Source organism: Harpegnathos saltator, unplaced genomic scaffold (assembly GCF_003227715.2).
Source record: "Harpegnathos saltator strain DR-91 unplaced genomic scaffold, Hsal_v8.6 scaffold25, whole genome shotgun sequence".
In the NCBI taxonomy this organism is placed as follows: domain Eukaryota; kingdom Metazoa; phylum Arthropoda; class Insecta; order Hymenoptera; family Formicidae; genus Harpegnathos; species Harpegnathos saltator.
In genome coordinates this window covers 2,081,663-2,095,502 of record NW_020230039.1, presented here as the reverse complement: position 1 = coordinate 2,095,502, position 13,840 = coordinate 2,081,663, and the positions used below count along the sequence as shown (strand labels likewise).

Below are 13,840 nucleotides of genomic sequence, written 5' to 3'. Positions count from 1 at the left end.
GATAAAGTTTCACGATATCAGAACAACGTCAAATTTCCTAATCATGATACATCATATCTGTTAATGATATATGAGATACATCACATTTGAAATAAAAAAAATATAGAATCGAAGAATTAGATAAGTTAAAGTTAGTATTAACGAAAAAAAATAGTATCGTAATAGCTCTGTAGACAACGCAAGATTGATAGTAGGATTAGTAATGAATTTGATTGTAGTGAATAAGAAATCTTCATGGGATTTGTTATATTAAAAGTTGTCATATTAAAAGAATATTCGTTTAATATAACAAACTCTGCATGTTGCTTTTGTATTTATTTTTTTTTGCTGTTTCCCCTTTCTTTATAAACTGATATTTAAGAATATTACTTTGCAAATATTTGCAAACATAATAAAATTGATGTGCTTGATTTTTAGAATCGTGCTATTCAACTTGTGTTTTTTGTATGGCTTATTTCTATAGAAATATCGTTAGTTATAGTGTAGCGTTATTTGGATTTACATTTTATTGAGCATAAATATTTTATAATAATCGCTGCGCTTCATCCATATAATATATCCATTTCCTTCACAGTTATTCCTCTCTCGATTTACTATTTTCATGACAATACTTTGATGAAAACCGCTGAAGCTTAATTAATCTTTTTCAGAGACAGAATAGAAATCCGTCATGATTTAAAACATCTGTAGTGGATTTCATCGACCAGAAATATAATTGAAAACTATTTTTCTTACATTTAACAATCAAAACCTTATTTCTTCAGTTCATAATCAATGTCACTTCAAACATACACAAACAGCAAAATGATTTGCAAACAATTTTAACTGTAAGGACAATTATTTCATCACATGACTAACGTCAGAGTTTGCACTATTACAATTTGCACAAAGTGCTAACATAATACACGACGGTATGACCCAATCATTGACAACATTATCGTTGCAATAAATTAACAATATAATCTTTTAATGTATATTTTCGTCTTGTTCGTCTTGTTCGTAATATATATCAGTATTAAAAGTAACAAGTATTGCCATAAGAATAACAATTAAAAGTAACTAACAAAGAATATTTATATTACGTAATTTTGTAAACATATATTGCATTATTTAATATGTGGTAATCCATATTGAGGAAGATATAGTATATAAGGTGTCCCATTTTAAAAAACGTACCTCGATAATTCTTCAACGAAGCATTTTCAACAAAAATGTTTCGGACAAAAGGTGTATGATTTCAAGGGGGTCATAAAACAATTATACTACTTTGTTTACAAATGGCATCACTTTCTAGATATTCACTGATCATTATTTTTCTTAAATTGAAACCCCAATTTTTTATTACACCGTCTTTTTCTACCAATTAATTTAAACAACTTTTGTCTGAAACATTTTTTTATTTGCTAAATATTTTTTGAGATATTTAAGGAAAACTTGATAACTTTTCCAATATTTAATTTACGATATCTCGCTATTTGTCGGAAAAAAGTGACTTTTTTGCTCTATTGATCTCAGGAATATATTGTTACAATAGCGCCCTGATTTTTGTTGAATTTGATGATTTTGAAATTTTCAAAAGTCAGTATGTTAACAAAGTCAGGGCGCTATTATAACAATATATTCTCCAGGCGAAATAGAGCAGAAAAGTCCAGTGCCACTTTTTCTTCCGACAAATAGTTAGTAAATAGTTAATAAAAAATTGGGGTTTCTATTTAAGAAAAGTAATGATCAGTGAATATCTCGAAAGTAGTGCCATTTGTAAATAAAATAGTATAATTGTTTCATGTCTCCCTTGAAATCATACAACTTTTGTCCGAAACATTTTTGCTGAAAATGCTGTGTTGAAGAATTATCGAGGTGCTTTTATTTAAAATGGGGCATTCTGTACATATATATGTCAGGCACCGATAGCATCATTAACTCTACTTAAAATAATAATTAGTTTCTAGAATTGTCACTAGCTTTGTTCAAATGATCCGATTGATCATAGAATATTAAAAAATGTTTATTTAGGTTCCCTGAATTCTTATTTATGACGATAATAATTCGTAATAATGTCTTCCAACTAACACAAAAACATTTGATTCAAATCCTTGTTCATATATCTGGAATATTCATCCTAATAAAGCAAACCATGATACAAATATAAGTTTCCTAAAGTCCAATAATAGCATGCTTTTGGTTAAAAAATGTTTACTTTGCAATATCATCCCAAACAATATATTGTATTAAAAAGCTTTCTCAAAGATATCTCATTTCCAAACTGATAATTTAAAAACACTTCAAAAACGTGACATGAAAATATCAATATTATATAACGCGCCATTTTTTGAGAGCAGAAATTCGGTAAACACTAAGTAACAGTAATATAATACTGTTACTTACCCAAGATAGCAAGATGACATTTAAAGACGTCATTATGGCATCATTAAGACGTTTGTGAACGTCATTATAACGTCATTAAAACATCATCTTGCTACCTAGGTAGTTTTATTGGGAAAATATCATAAAAATGAAAGTCTGAAAGGTCTCTCAAATTAGACGTCTTTAAAATATCCAAAGTATCTTAACATATAAAGTTCTTATGTATGAGGTGTAAAACAGATCATTTGTGTGTGTGTGTGCGTGTGCGTGTGTGTGCTCGTGTGCGCGTGTGCGTGTGTGTGCGCGTGTGCGTGTGTGCGTGTGTGTGTGTGTGTGTGTGTGTGTGTGTGTGTGTGTGTGTGTGTGTGTGTGTGTGTGTGTGTCAAAATATAGACGTTTTATTTATGATATCTAAAAGATAATATTGTAAATGTTTCTTTAAAAAATAGATCGTTTCATTATGTAATAAATATTTTGAATTTTATTATTATTTTTATTACTCAAACATAATTTACTAATCATAATTCGAATTATTATGAATAGAATAGTATATAAAACAATATTATTGTTATGTGTTACAACTATAAATACATTGTCATTCGTTGTAATCTAATAAATTAACTGCATATCCGGTAAACTAACTATTAGTAACATAATATCAGTGTTATGTCAATTTCTCACTCAACAATGTAAATGCAATATAACACACGTGTGTTATATGCAACAATTATATTATTAAATGAGAAATTATAACGTGGATTGAACGTTGGGAAATTATAACGTATGTGTGTACCCACACGCGCGCGCGCACGTACACACACGCACACATATACACACCTCGATTTATTTCCTTTTTTGTTATTCTGTATTATCATTGTTGTAGTGCTTACATCAACACTAGCATCAGTACATAAAATTTTATAAGTTGAATGGATAAGTTGGATTTCTTGAAAATTTTACCTTTATGGTATTTTTATGATATAACATCAATGGATTTCTGATTAAAAATATTATAATGCTGTCTGATTTCTAAACTATCAAATAATGTAGTATACATATGGAAGGTTTAGAAACCGGACAATATTAAGACATTTTTCATGGGAGATTAAACAGATATCATTTAGAATTATATAAAACCGATATTTTCCAGAAATCTTTCAAATAAGATATCTTAAAAAGCTGTCTTAGCAAATGCCTCTGGTAAATAATGATTATTAAATATTTTGACATTATTTTCAAAATATCTAAATATTTTTTTTTATTTCTTTTAAAATTTTCCTTCTTAAAATTATAAATGAATATATTATACATAAGTGCCAAGATTGATTGAAAATCGGAATTGCTTTTTTAGCGATAATTATTTACTTGTAAATATACATTTAGGAAAAGCATAATTTTTAATTTATAGTATTTTCTATGAATCGGGGTTAATGTATAAAGTATCATATTTTAATTAATCCGATCAGTTCTCTTCGAAATTATCAATGGTTTAAAAAAAATATTTTAAATGAAAATGAAATGATTTTAAAAAAGACAGTTTTAGCCACTCTTTTTTTTATTTTGTAATAAAGGCATAAAAAAATATAAATTACTTCCATCTCTTTTTAATGGAACTGCTCATTTTCAAACACTTACGCTTGTAATCTCCAAAATTACAATTCAAAATTACAATTGTTGAAAAATAAATGTTTATCGTTTATACTTAAGTGCGTACCCGCAGACATTAATACTATCCTAATAATAGGATTCATTTTTAGAGGATATTGATCTTACGATTAAATACATCACATATGTGATTCCAGCATGATGGTGTTCCTGGTTCGTTAACACAAATTGTGTTCGTGATAAATAATTTTCAGGACGTTGAATCGGGCTACGCAGACATGTAAATTGGTCAGCACGCTCGCTAAATCTAATTCCGTTAGATATTTTATGGAGTTACATAAAAAATAAGATTTCTCAAATTGAACCCACAACACCAAACAAGAAAAAAAGAATAATAATTGCATGTTGTAACATTCAGCCAAATACTTTATCAGAGATCTAAAGGTCATTCAGAAAGCGAACTAGCATATACGTATATTAAATACGTGCCCACGGGCACATATTTAACGATAAGTTTTTGTTGTTAAACTTTTTTATGTCTGTAACTTTATGTGTCTATGATCATTGTATTTGTTTTGAAATGAATTACAATCGGAAATGTTTGAAAATGGGCAGTTCCATTAAAAAAAATGAAGATGATTCATCTTTTTGGTGCTTCTACTTAGAAAAGCAACATGATCAAAATACGTCCTTTTGAAATCGTTTCACGTTTATCTGAAACATTTTGTCATCATCAAACATTGTATCATCAATAATTTCAGAAAAAATTTATTGAACCCAGATAGACAGACATGTTTGCAATAGCATATAGGCATTCAACATACATTTTATGATACCATTGGAGCGGCATAATTTTTTGTAATATGCTTATTATAAGAAATACGTGTTTCTTATCTCATACTTTGCAGCAAAATAGCAGCTTGTTATATTCCTTATTAATTGCATCCTTTTGCCGACATACGTAGTATGTTACTGCAATTTTCATGACATCAAATTGCTTCTTTCATATATTGCTACAATGCTTCTTACATGAGGACGCATCTTTGCTTTATTTATTTATTTATTATTCTTAATATTTATTATTAGTATTTATACTACTAGTATTAGTATTTATACTATTTTTTTAATTCTCAAATCTTCTTTAGTCTTTATGCAGACAATATGCCAAAATTTGTTTATCTGAGAATTAATTAAAATCTAAGGACACCTTATACATATCTAAGAATGGAATTGTGCGCGGATGAAATGAAAAATGATAGTTATAAATATATTTGAATCGTTTCGCAATATATTTCTGAAAATATTTTATGAGGACTACGTAATACCAAAATAAAAAAATAATAAGATTAAGATATTAATATTAACAAAAATATTAATATAAATGTAATATGTTGTACATATGTTATCTAATGGTTATAACATTCATATGGTTACAATAGTTAAAATATATCACATTACAATATTATATAACAATTACATTACTGTGAAAATTTAATAAACAATCTGTTTTAATAAACCAAATTTAATAAACAATAAACAATCTGCCGACAGATTAACGATAGATTCGATTAGGATTTGTCGACAGATCCGTAGACATCTATGCTCGCATTCGGCTCATGTTCTGTCGACAGAGTTTGCTGACAGAATCTGACAGCAGACTGGTAATAGAAAACGAACAGAATCTGTGTTCTATTTAAATATATTGGAACGACAATTATATACAACATATCTTGCTTGGTTTCTGCCGTCAATCTATCATCACATTCTGACATCAGATCCTGTGTATTTCTGTTAATAAGCTATTGACGGAGTCTGCAGCAGATAATGCAAAATCTGTTTTTTATAGATATAGTTATCTGGAAAATAATAATATTAATGTAATGTTACTTTTCGTTGATGTTTACTGATTACTATTTTACTATTATTACTGTTACTAGTAAGTCAACTCCCGACCTCCGAAATGTTTGCTATCGAATATCCGCACTTTTTATGATTTACAAAAGAAGATACATGTAGTTCCTCAGAAGCATAAATGACTTACTTTCCTCAAATTAATGGAAATGGAATTACAAAATGTTTATGTGTCGTGTAAAACGTTTGTTGAATTAATAATTTTAAATATGTCATAATCATTGTCATCTTTTCAAAAATTGCATGCTGCATATTATACAATATTTAAATCATAAGGATATAATATGAATATAAAACACTATAATTATCTGAATTCTATAATTATCTGAATTATTATATCCGAAAAGAGAAAAATCCTTATAATTTGACATGAATGTAATACATACATATATTACAATAACAATAATATTATTTAAAAGGGATAATATTAAATTTATATATTTTAATATATTGTTAAGTCTAACCAAGCGATTGAAACTATACCACTTTCAAGATTAAAGATTATTCATATACGTTAAAGATTTATATACGTTTTCTTTTTTATCTTTACAAGATACATTGTCTGTGTACATAAATATAATTATTTACAAAAATATTATTCATTTATATTGCTTGGTTAAACTTACGAACTGCTGTTTTATGACTAATCGTGTTTTTCTCCCAACAGATTATGACGGGTTGGCGAATCTAAAGATGAGACGACTACTTTAACATATACATAAATTTGTTAAATTAATTTCTGGCAATTAGAAAATAATAAATATTAATATTATTGCGTGTGGTCAAAAAGTATATTTTTTAGTATTAAGAATTGCAATTTATTAGTGAGAAATTTATTACAAAAGAAATGTTTCTGTATCTAAATTTTATTTATATCATGTATTTATTTATTTAATTTAACAACTTAGCAAACAGTTTAAACGCAACATAAATTATATTTTGATAATATATAAATATTTGCTTCGATATAGTCGAATATTTCAGATTACTTATTTTTTCAGGTTCACTTACAAAATAATAAAATTCATTAATTATTATTCTTATTGAACAATAATTATAGAATTACCTGCAATATAGTATTATGCTATATGCACTTTATATTTTAGAACAATATTTATTGAATAATCGTTTTTTCTTCATGATTAATTCATACACGATTCTATGTAAATGAACGATATAAATGAATTACCATCTCTAGCAAACACTAAATAACATAACTGTTAGTTATACTTCCCAATCAACAATATAAATGCAATATATGTGTATTATGTAAAAGTTACATTGTTGAACAGGAAATTATATAGTTAACAATCATGTAACTATCATTTGGTGTTTGTTGAAATCATTGTGATTTCTGCTTTTCTTGAATACTGACATAAAGTAAATATAAAAATTTACTAATATGAGATAATATTTTCAATCTTAGATGCGGAGATTGTTAACTTAGACTTAATTTAGACTATATTCAATTAATGACAATGAAATCATATATTCACAAAATTGTAAAAAATAAATGTCAAAATCAAATCACTGTCATAATTATCAAAATATTGTAACATCAATATCTTTAGTATTGTGTCAGAAAGTGCATCTTCCTATCTTGTAGCGGATGCAGAAAAAGCGCTATATGTCTATTAAGTGAATCTGACAAAAAGTATTTGTTATATAAAATAGGAGTATATATTAATAGCATCGACTGGATTTATATTACTGCCACAAAATAAGGGAGTTCGTAAATTTGTGCAATTTCTTGTACCGAAAAATCAATCATGCTGCTACGAATAAAAATCTTGATAGTAACATATGACAAACATATATATGTGTGTGTGTGTGTGTGTGTGTGTGTGTGTGTGCAAGATATATAGGATTCTATTAAGTTATATGTTCGATAGTTATCGTTAAATATATAAATTGTTTTCTGAGATTATAAATAAAAATGTTAAATCTTGATAGTTATTTTATGTATCGGAGTGTTGTCTACTTTATTTCATTTGATTACAAAATATAATGATATATAAATAGAGATTTATTATGTACACTTAGACATTTAGCATTAGATTCGTTTTGTACAATGGCTTGCGCAAGAAGATCCATAGACACCTTATAATTTATTTATGACGTCATATATTATTTAGAAAATCTAGAAGCGTTTTATTTTTTAATCTACGAAATGAATTTACCTGACATTAAGTGACAGGCTGATATATTAGACTGATTTGGAATTCTCTCTCAACAGTTCTTAGTCACTGTCCATACCATGACTTCCTTCACTATGGATACCTCTAAATTATAATATTGAACCTCATTTAGGATGAACCATGGTGAATCAGTTATAATTCTTAATATCTTGGATTAGAATCTTTGAATAATATCAACACTTGAGTGAAAAGCTGAGTTCTATAAGTCCAGATGGGTTTATGTATGGTTTCGTAAAATAAGAATTTAATATACTCAGAATTTATGGTTTAACATCTAATACATTTTATACATTTGAAACCCCAGCTACTTTCTCTCCGAGATATATTTTTTCCAAATCAGAAATTTGTCCACGTGAATACAGAGGTATCTTACATGTCTTGATTGTAAAACATCATCATTTCAAATTTTATTTTTAAGAGTAAGGTTGTGAGGAATCCAACGACTTTTCTTCTGTATTCTTTCGAGCTTCTTTAAATGTACAGAAGTAACCAATTGACTGACTTCCAATTCTTTAGCAAGCCTCTTTTGCGTCTGACAAGGGTTTTCGTTGAATAATTCCTCCCATTCTTCATCATCTTCAGTTTTTTGTGGTTGTCCAGAGCACTCTTCATCCTGGAGATCAAAATTTCTATCCCGAAACTTCTGGAACCACTTTTTACACGTACTGTAGGACACAGCATTCTCGTCTAAGACCGAACAAATCATGTTTTGTGCTTCTGCGGCATTTTAAGTTGGAATGCGAAAATGAGTGTCTTAAGATCAGTTTTTTCGAACAACATTGCTTTTACTGCTGTTTTTGAGGTTATCTCAGTACCATCAACTACTATAGCTCATTTTGAAGCTTAGAGATGGCGCTTTAAAACGGCTGTTCGACGAGAAAACATTTAATTTGAACAAGTGCCGTAGTCGATTTATTAGGTCATTAAGTATGAAATGTCCGATTTCGAATCAAAAATTTGATTTATTATATCTCAAACCAGAAATAGTATAATTAATCAAAGTATGCGCCTAAAGTATCGACACAGTTCTGCCATCTTAACGGTAGTTTATTCATGCCAGCAGCGAAAAAGCCTGAAGAGCGAGTGATAATGAAATCGTGGAAGGTGTTTTCCACAGCTTGTTGAGAATTAAATATTTTTTCTTGCAAGAAGTGGTCCAATGCCTGGAAGAAATGGTAGTCAGTTGGTACAAGGTTTGGTGAATATGGTGGGTGACAGAGAGTTTCCAAGTCCAGCTGCTATAGTTTGAGCAGAGAGGAACGTGAGAGCGGCCAACACGGTGTTTTCGACGACTCCGATTTTTCGCACTGGGAAAGGCCGCCATCTGCATCCATTTTGAGAGGGAAACTACGAGGTTACATCCACATTCAGATTTCGGCGGTAAAACCTGTATGTGGTGACAGTCCGTGCTACATCCATTTTTAGGCGGTTTATGTCCGTGCTACAACCATAATAGCATATTTGACAAGCACGGTCTCGCACATTGTTACGCGTTTATAACATGAATTAACATGTTAACATGTGCAAAAAAAAAGAATTGACATTGTGTATGATTAATATCATGAAGATCATACGAAGTGTCCGGTAATTAGCTGCCAACCTGAAGTGTGAGGGTAGATTGAGTTGAGACAAACATAAAAGTCCCATACCATTTTGCGAGATTCGCAATAATTATCGAGTTATTAATGACAGAAATCTGAGGAGTAAAAGCGCGCCGACATAGATGATTCGAAAAGCGTTGCAGTTGCTCAGGGCAGCGATCATGAATCTTTTCCCTAGCGTGAACTAATAAAAAGTGAAAGACTTCTGTGAATCAGTGAAAAATGAAAAATTTTATATGAATTTGTGAAAATCGAAACATTTCACACGACAATTGAGTCGTTCAACATGGCAGTTGCGCGTTCTGGATAATTCAATGAATACCAAAGAAATCAAATTAATCAAAATAATAATGTCCGTGTAGTCCGAAGGATATTACGTGACACGCAAAATCCGTTTGATATAATATCCAAAGAAAATGTTTCAAAATATGTATGTACAGGTAATATAAACCTTATGCACCGACGAGATATACTACAAAGACTGATGACCTTACGGGATTTAGCGTACCAGAGAAATTTCCCTGGTGAGGCACTCGGGTGAAAGAGACCGTCTCACATTTAGCGCAGTAAAATTTAATGGAAACTAATACTTTTCAATCCTTTTCTTCGGATCAAAAAGATTCAGAAATCAGACATATTCAAAATGTTAATACTTCTTAATACGTTTCAATTCGACATTTTATACAGAAAAGTAGGACGAAGGGAATGGGATGCGGGCAACGATACATCATGCGTCCCCAGACGTGTCAAATCGTTTATTATAAAGAAGACTTTGATACGGCAACATGTATTCGAATATTTAATCGTCCCATGGACCACTTATATATAATAAAAAAAAATTAACGCGGATAAATGAACGATTCGTATCAATTTTTCCTTTTCTTATAGAGCAATGAAAGAGTAAATCAGTATCGAAAATCGAATACCGATTAATACCATAAATCAGTGTCAGAAAATTGTCCAAGTGCAATGACAATTTGTTCTCATTTTTCAGGTACTTACCCCTCTAATCTCATTCAACAAATTAACTCGGATAAACGAACGATTCGTATAAATTTTTTTTGTCTTGTAAAACAATGAGAAAATAAATCAATACCGAAAATCAAAGACCGTTCAATATCTAATATTTTCATCAAATTAACGCGGACAAATAACAATTTGTATCAATCTTTTTTTCTTTTATAGAGAAATCAAAGACTAAATCAGTATCGAAAACCGGATATTGATTAATATTATAAATCAACGTTAAAAAATTGTCTAAGTGCAGTGACAAGTTGTTTTCATCTTGCAGGTATTACCCCACTAATTTACTCAACAAATTGAGTCGGATAAAAGAACGATTCGTATTCAATTTTTATTCTGTTATAAAGAAATTAAAGAATCAGTCAGTACCGAAAATTGAAGACCGAACAATATTTGATTTATTCATCAAATTACCGCGGATAAATGAACGTTTCGTATTAATTTTTTTTCTTATTGAGAAGTGAAAGAGTAAATCAATACCAAAAATCGAATGTCGATTAATACCATAAATCATTGTCAAAAAATTGTCCAAGTGCAATGACAATTTGTTTTCATTTTTCATGTACTTACCCCTCTAATCTCATTCAACAAATTAACTCGGATAAACGAACGATTCGTATAAATTTTTTTTGTCTTGTAAAACAATGAGAAAATAAATCAATACCGAAAATCAAAGACCGTTCAATATCTAATATTTTCATCAAATTAACGCGGACAAATAACAATTTGTATCAATCTTTTTTTCTTTTATAGAGAAATCAAAGACTAAATCAGTATCGAAAACCGGATATTGATTAATATTATAAATCAACGTTAAAAAATTGTCTAAGTGCAGTGACAAGTTGTTTTCATCTTGCAGGTACTTACCCCACTAATTTACTCAACAAATTGAGTCGGATAAAAGAACGATTCGTATTCAATTTTTATTCTGTTATAAAGAAATTAAAGAATCAGTCAGTACCGAAAATTGAAGACCGAACAATATTTGATTTATTCATCAAATTACCGCGGATAAATGAACGTTTCGTATTAATTTTTTTTCTTATTGAGAAGTGAAAGAGTAAATCAATACCAAAAATCGAATGTCGATTAATACCATAAATCATTGTCAAAAAATTGTCCAAGTGCAATGACAATTTGTTTTCATTTTTCATGTACTTACCCCTCTAATCTCATTCAACAAATTAACTCGGATAAACGAACGATTCGTATAAATTTTTTTTGTCTTGTAAAACAATGAGAAAATAAATCAATACCGAAAATCAAAGACCGTTCAATATCTAATATTTTCATCAAATTAACGCGGACAAATAACAATTTGTATCAATCTTTTTTTCTTTTATAGAGAAATCAAAGACTAAATCAGTATCGAAAACCGGATATTGATTAATATTATAAATCAACGTTAAAAAATTGTCTAAGTGCAGTGACAAGTTGTTTTCATCTTGCAGGTACTTACCCCACTAATTTACTCAACAAATTGAGTCGGATAAAAGAACGATTCGTATTCAATTTTTATTCTGTTATAAAGAAATTAAAGAATCAGTCAGTACCGAAAATTGAAGACCGAACAATATTTGATTTATTCATCAAATTACCGCGGATAAATGAACGTTTCGTATTAATTTTTTTTCTTATTGAGAAGTGAAAGAGTAAATCAATACCAAAAATCGAATGTCGATTAATACCATAAATCATTGTCAAAAAATTGTCCAAGTGCAATGACAATTTGTTTTCATTTTTCATGTACTTACCCCTCTAATCTCATTCAACAAATTAACTCGGATAAACGAACGATTCGTATAAATTTTTTTTGTCTTGTAAAACAATGAGAAAATAAATCAATACCGGAAATCAAAGACCGTTCAATATCTAATTTTTTCATCAAATTAACGCGGATAAATGTACAATTTGTATCAATCTTTTTTTCTTTTATAGAGAAATCAAAGACTAAATCAGTATCGAAAACCGGATATTGATTAATACTATAAATCAGCGTTAAAAAATTGTCTAAGTGCAATGACAAGTTGTTTTCATCTTGCAGGTACTTACCCCACTAATTTACTCAACAAATTAAGTCGGATAAAAGAACGATTCGTATTCAATTTTTATTCTATTATAAAGAAATTAAAGAATCAGTCAGTACCGAAAATTGAAGACCGATCAATATTTAATTTATTCATTAAATTAACGCGGATAAATGAACATTTCGTATGAATTTTTATTTCTTATTGAGAAATGAAAGAGTAAATCAGTACCAAAAATCGAATGTCGATTAATACCATAAATCAGTGTCAAAAAATTGTCCAAGTGCAATGACAATTTGTTCTCATTTTTCAAGTACTTTCCCCTTTATCTCATTCAACAAATTAACTCGGATAAACGAACGATTCGTATCAATTTTTTTGTTTTATAAAACAATGAGAAAATAAATCAGTACCAAAAATCGAAGACTGTTCAATATCTAATTTTTTCATCAAATTAACGCGGATAATGAACAATTTGTATCAATCTTTTTTTCTTTTATAGAGAAATCAAAGACTAAATCAGTATCGAAAACCGGATATTGATTAATATTATAAATCAGCGTTAGAAAATTGTATTGATTGAATTGAGAATCAGTCAGTATCGAAAATAGATTGAAGACCGATTAATATTGAATTTATTCATCAAATTAACGCAGATAAATGAACGATTCGTATGAATTTTTTTTTCTTATAGAGAAATGAAAGAGTAAATCAGTACCGAAAATCGAATATCGATTAATACCATAAATTAGTGTCAAAAAATTGTCCAAGTGCAATGACAATTTGTTCTTATTTTTCAGGTACTTACCCCTCTAATCTTATTCAACAAATTAACTCGAATAAACGAATGATTCATATCAATTTTTCTTGTCTTATAAAAGAAAAGAAAGAATAAATCCGAATCAGTACCGAAAATTGAAAACCGATTAATATTTAATTTATTCATCAAATTAACACGGTTAAATGGACGAGTCGTATCAATTTTTTTTTCTTGTAGAGGAATGAAAGAATAAATCAGTACCGAAAATCGAATACCGATCAATACCAGAAATCAGTGTTAGAAGATTGTCCAAGTGCAACGACAATTCGTTCTCATTCCCGAGTCTTTCCC

At 29.1% G+C, this 13,840-nt stretch overlaps 1 protein-coding gene across 5 annotated transcripts in view; it reads left to right on the top strand.

Moving 5' to 3' along the window:
* LOC105183744 (NADP-dependent malic enzyme) overlaps nucleotides 1-6,725 on the top strand; it is a 37,083-nt gene extending 30,358 nt beyond the window's left edge. For 3 of the 5 annotated variants that reach the window (XM_025298954.1, XM_025298953.1, XM_025298955.1), the window contains exon 11: nucleotides 651-690. In XM_025298954.1, coding sequence (XP_025154739.1) covers nucleotides 651-690 — 40 coding nt within the window. Of the gene's footprint in view, nucleotides 1-650; nucleotides 912-6,547 lie in introns of those variants that run through there. The other 2 variants (XR_849801.3, XM_011142074.3) reach the window with 2 other exon arrangements.
* Nucleotides 6,726-13,840: the final 7,115 nt, after the last annotated feature.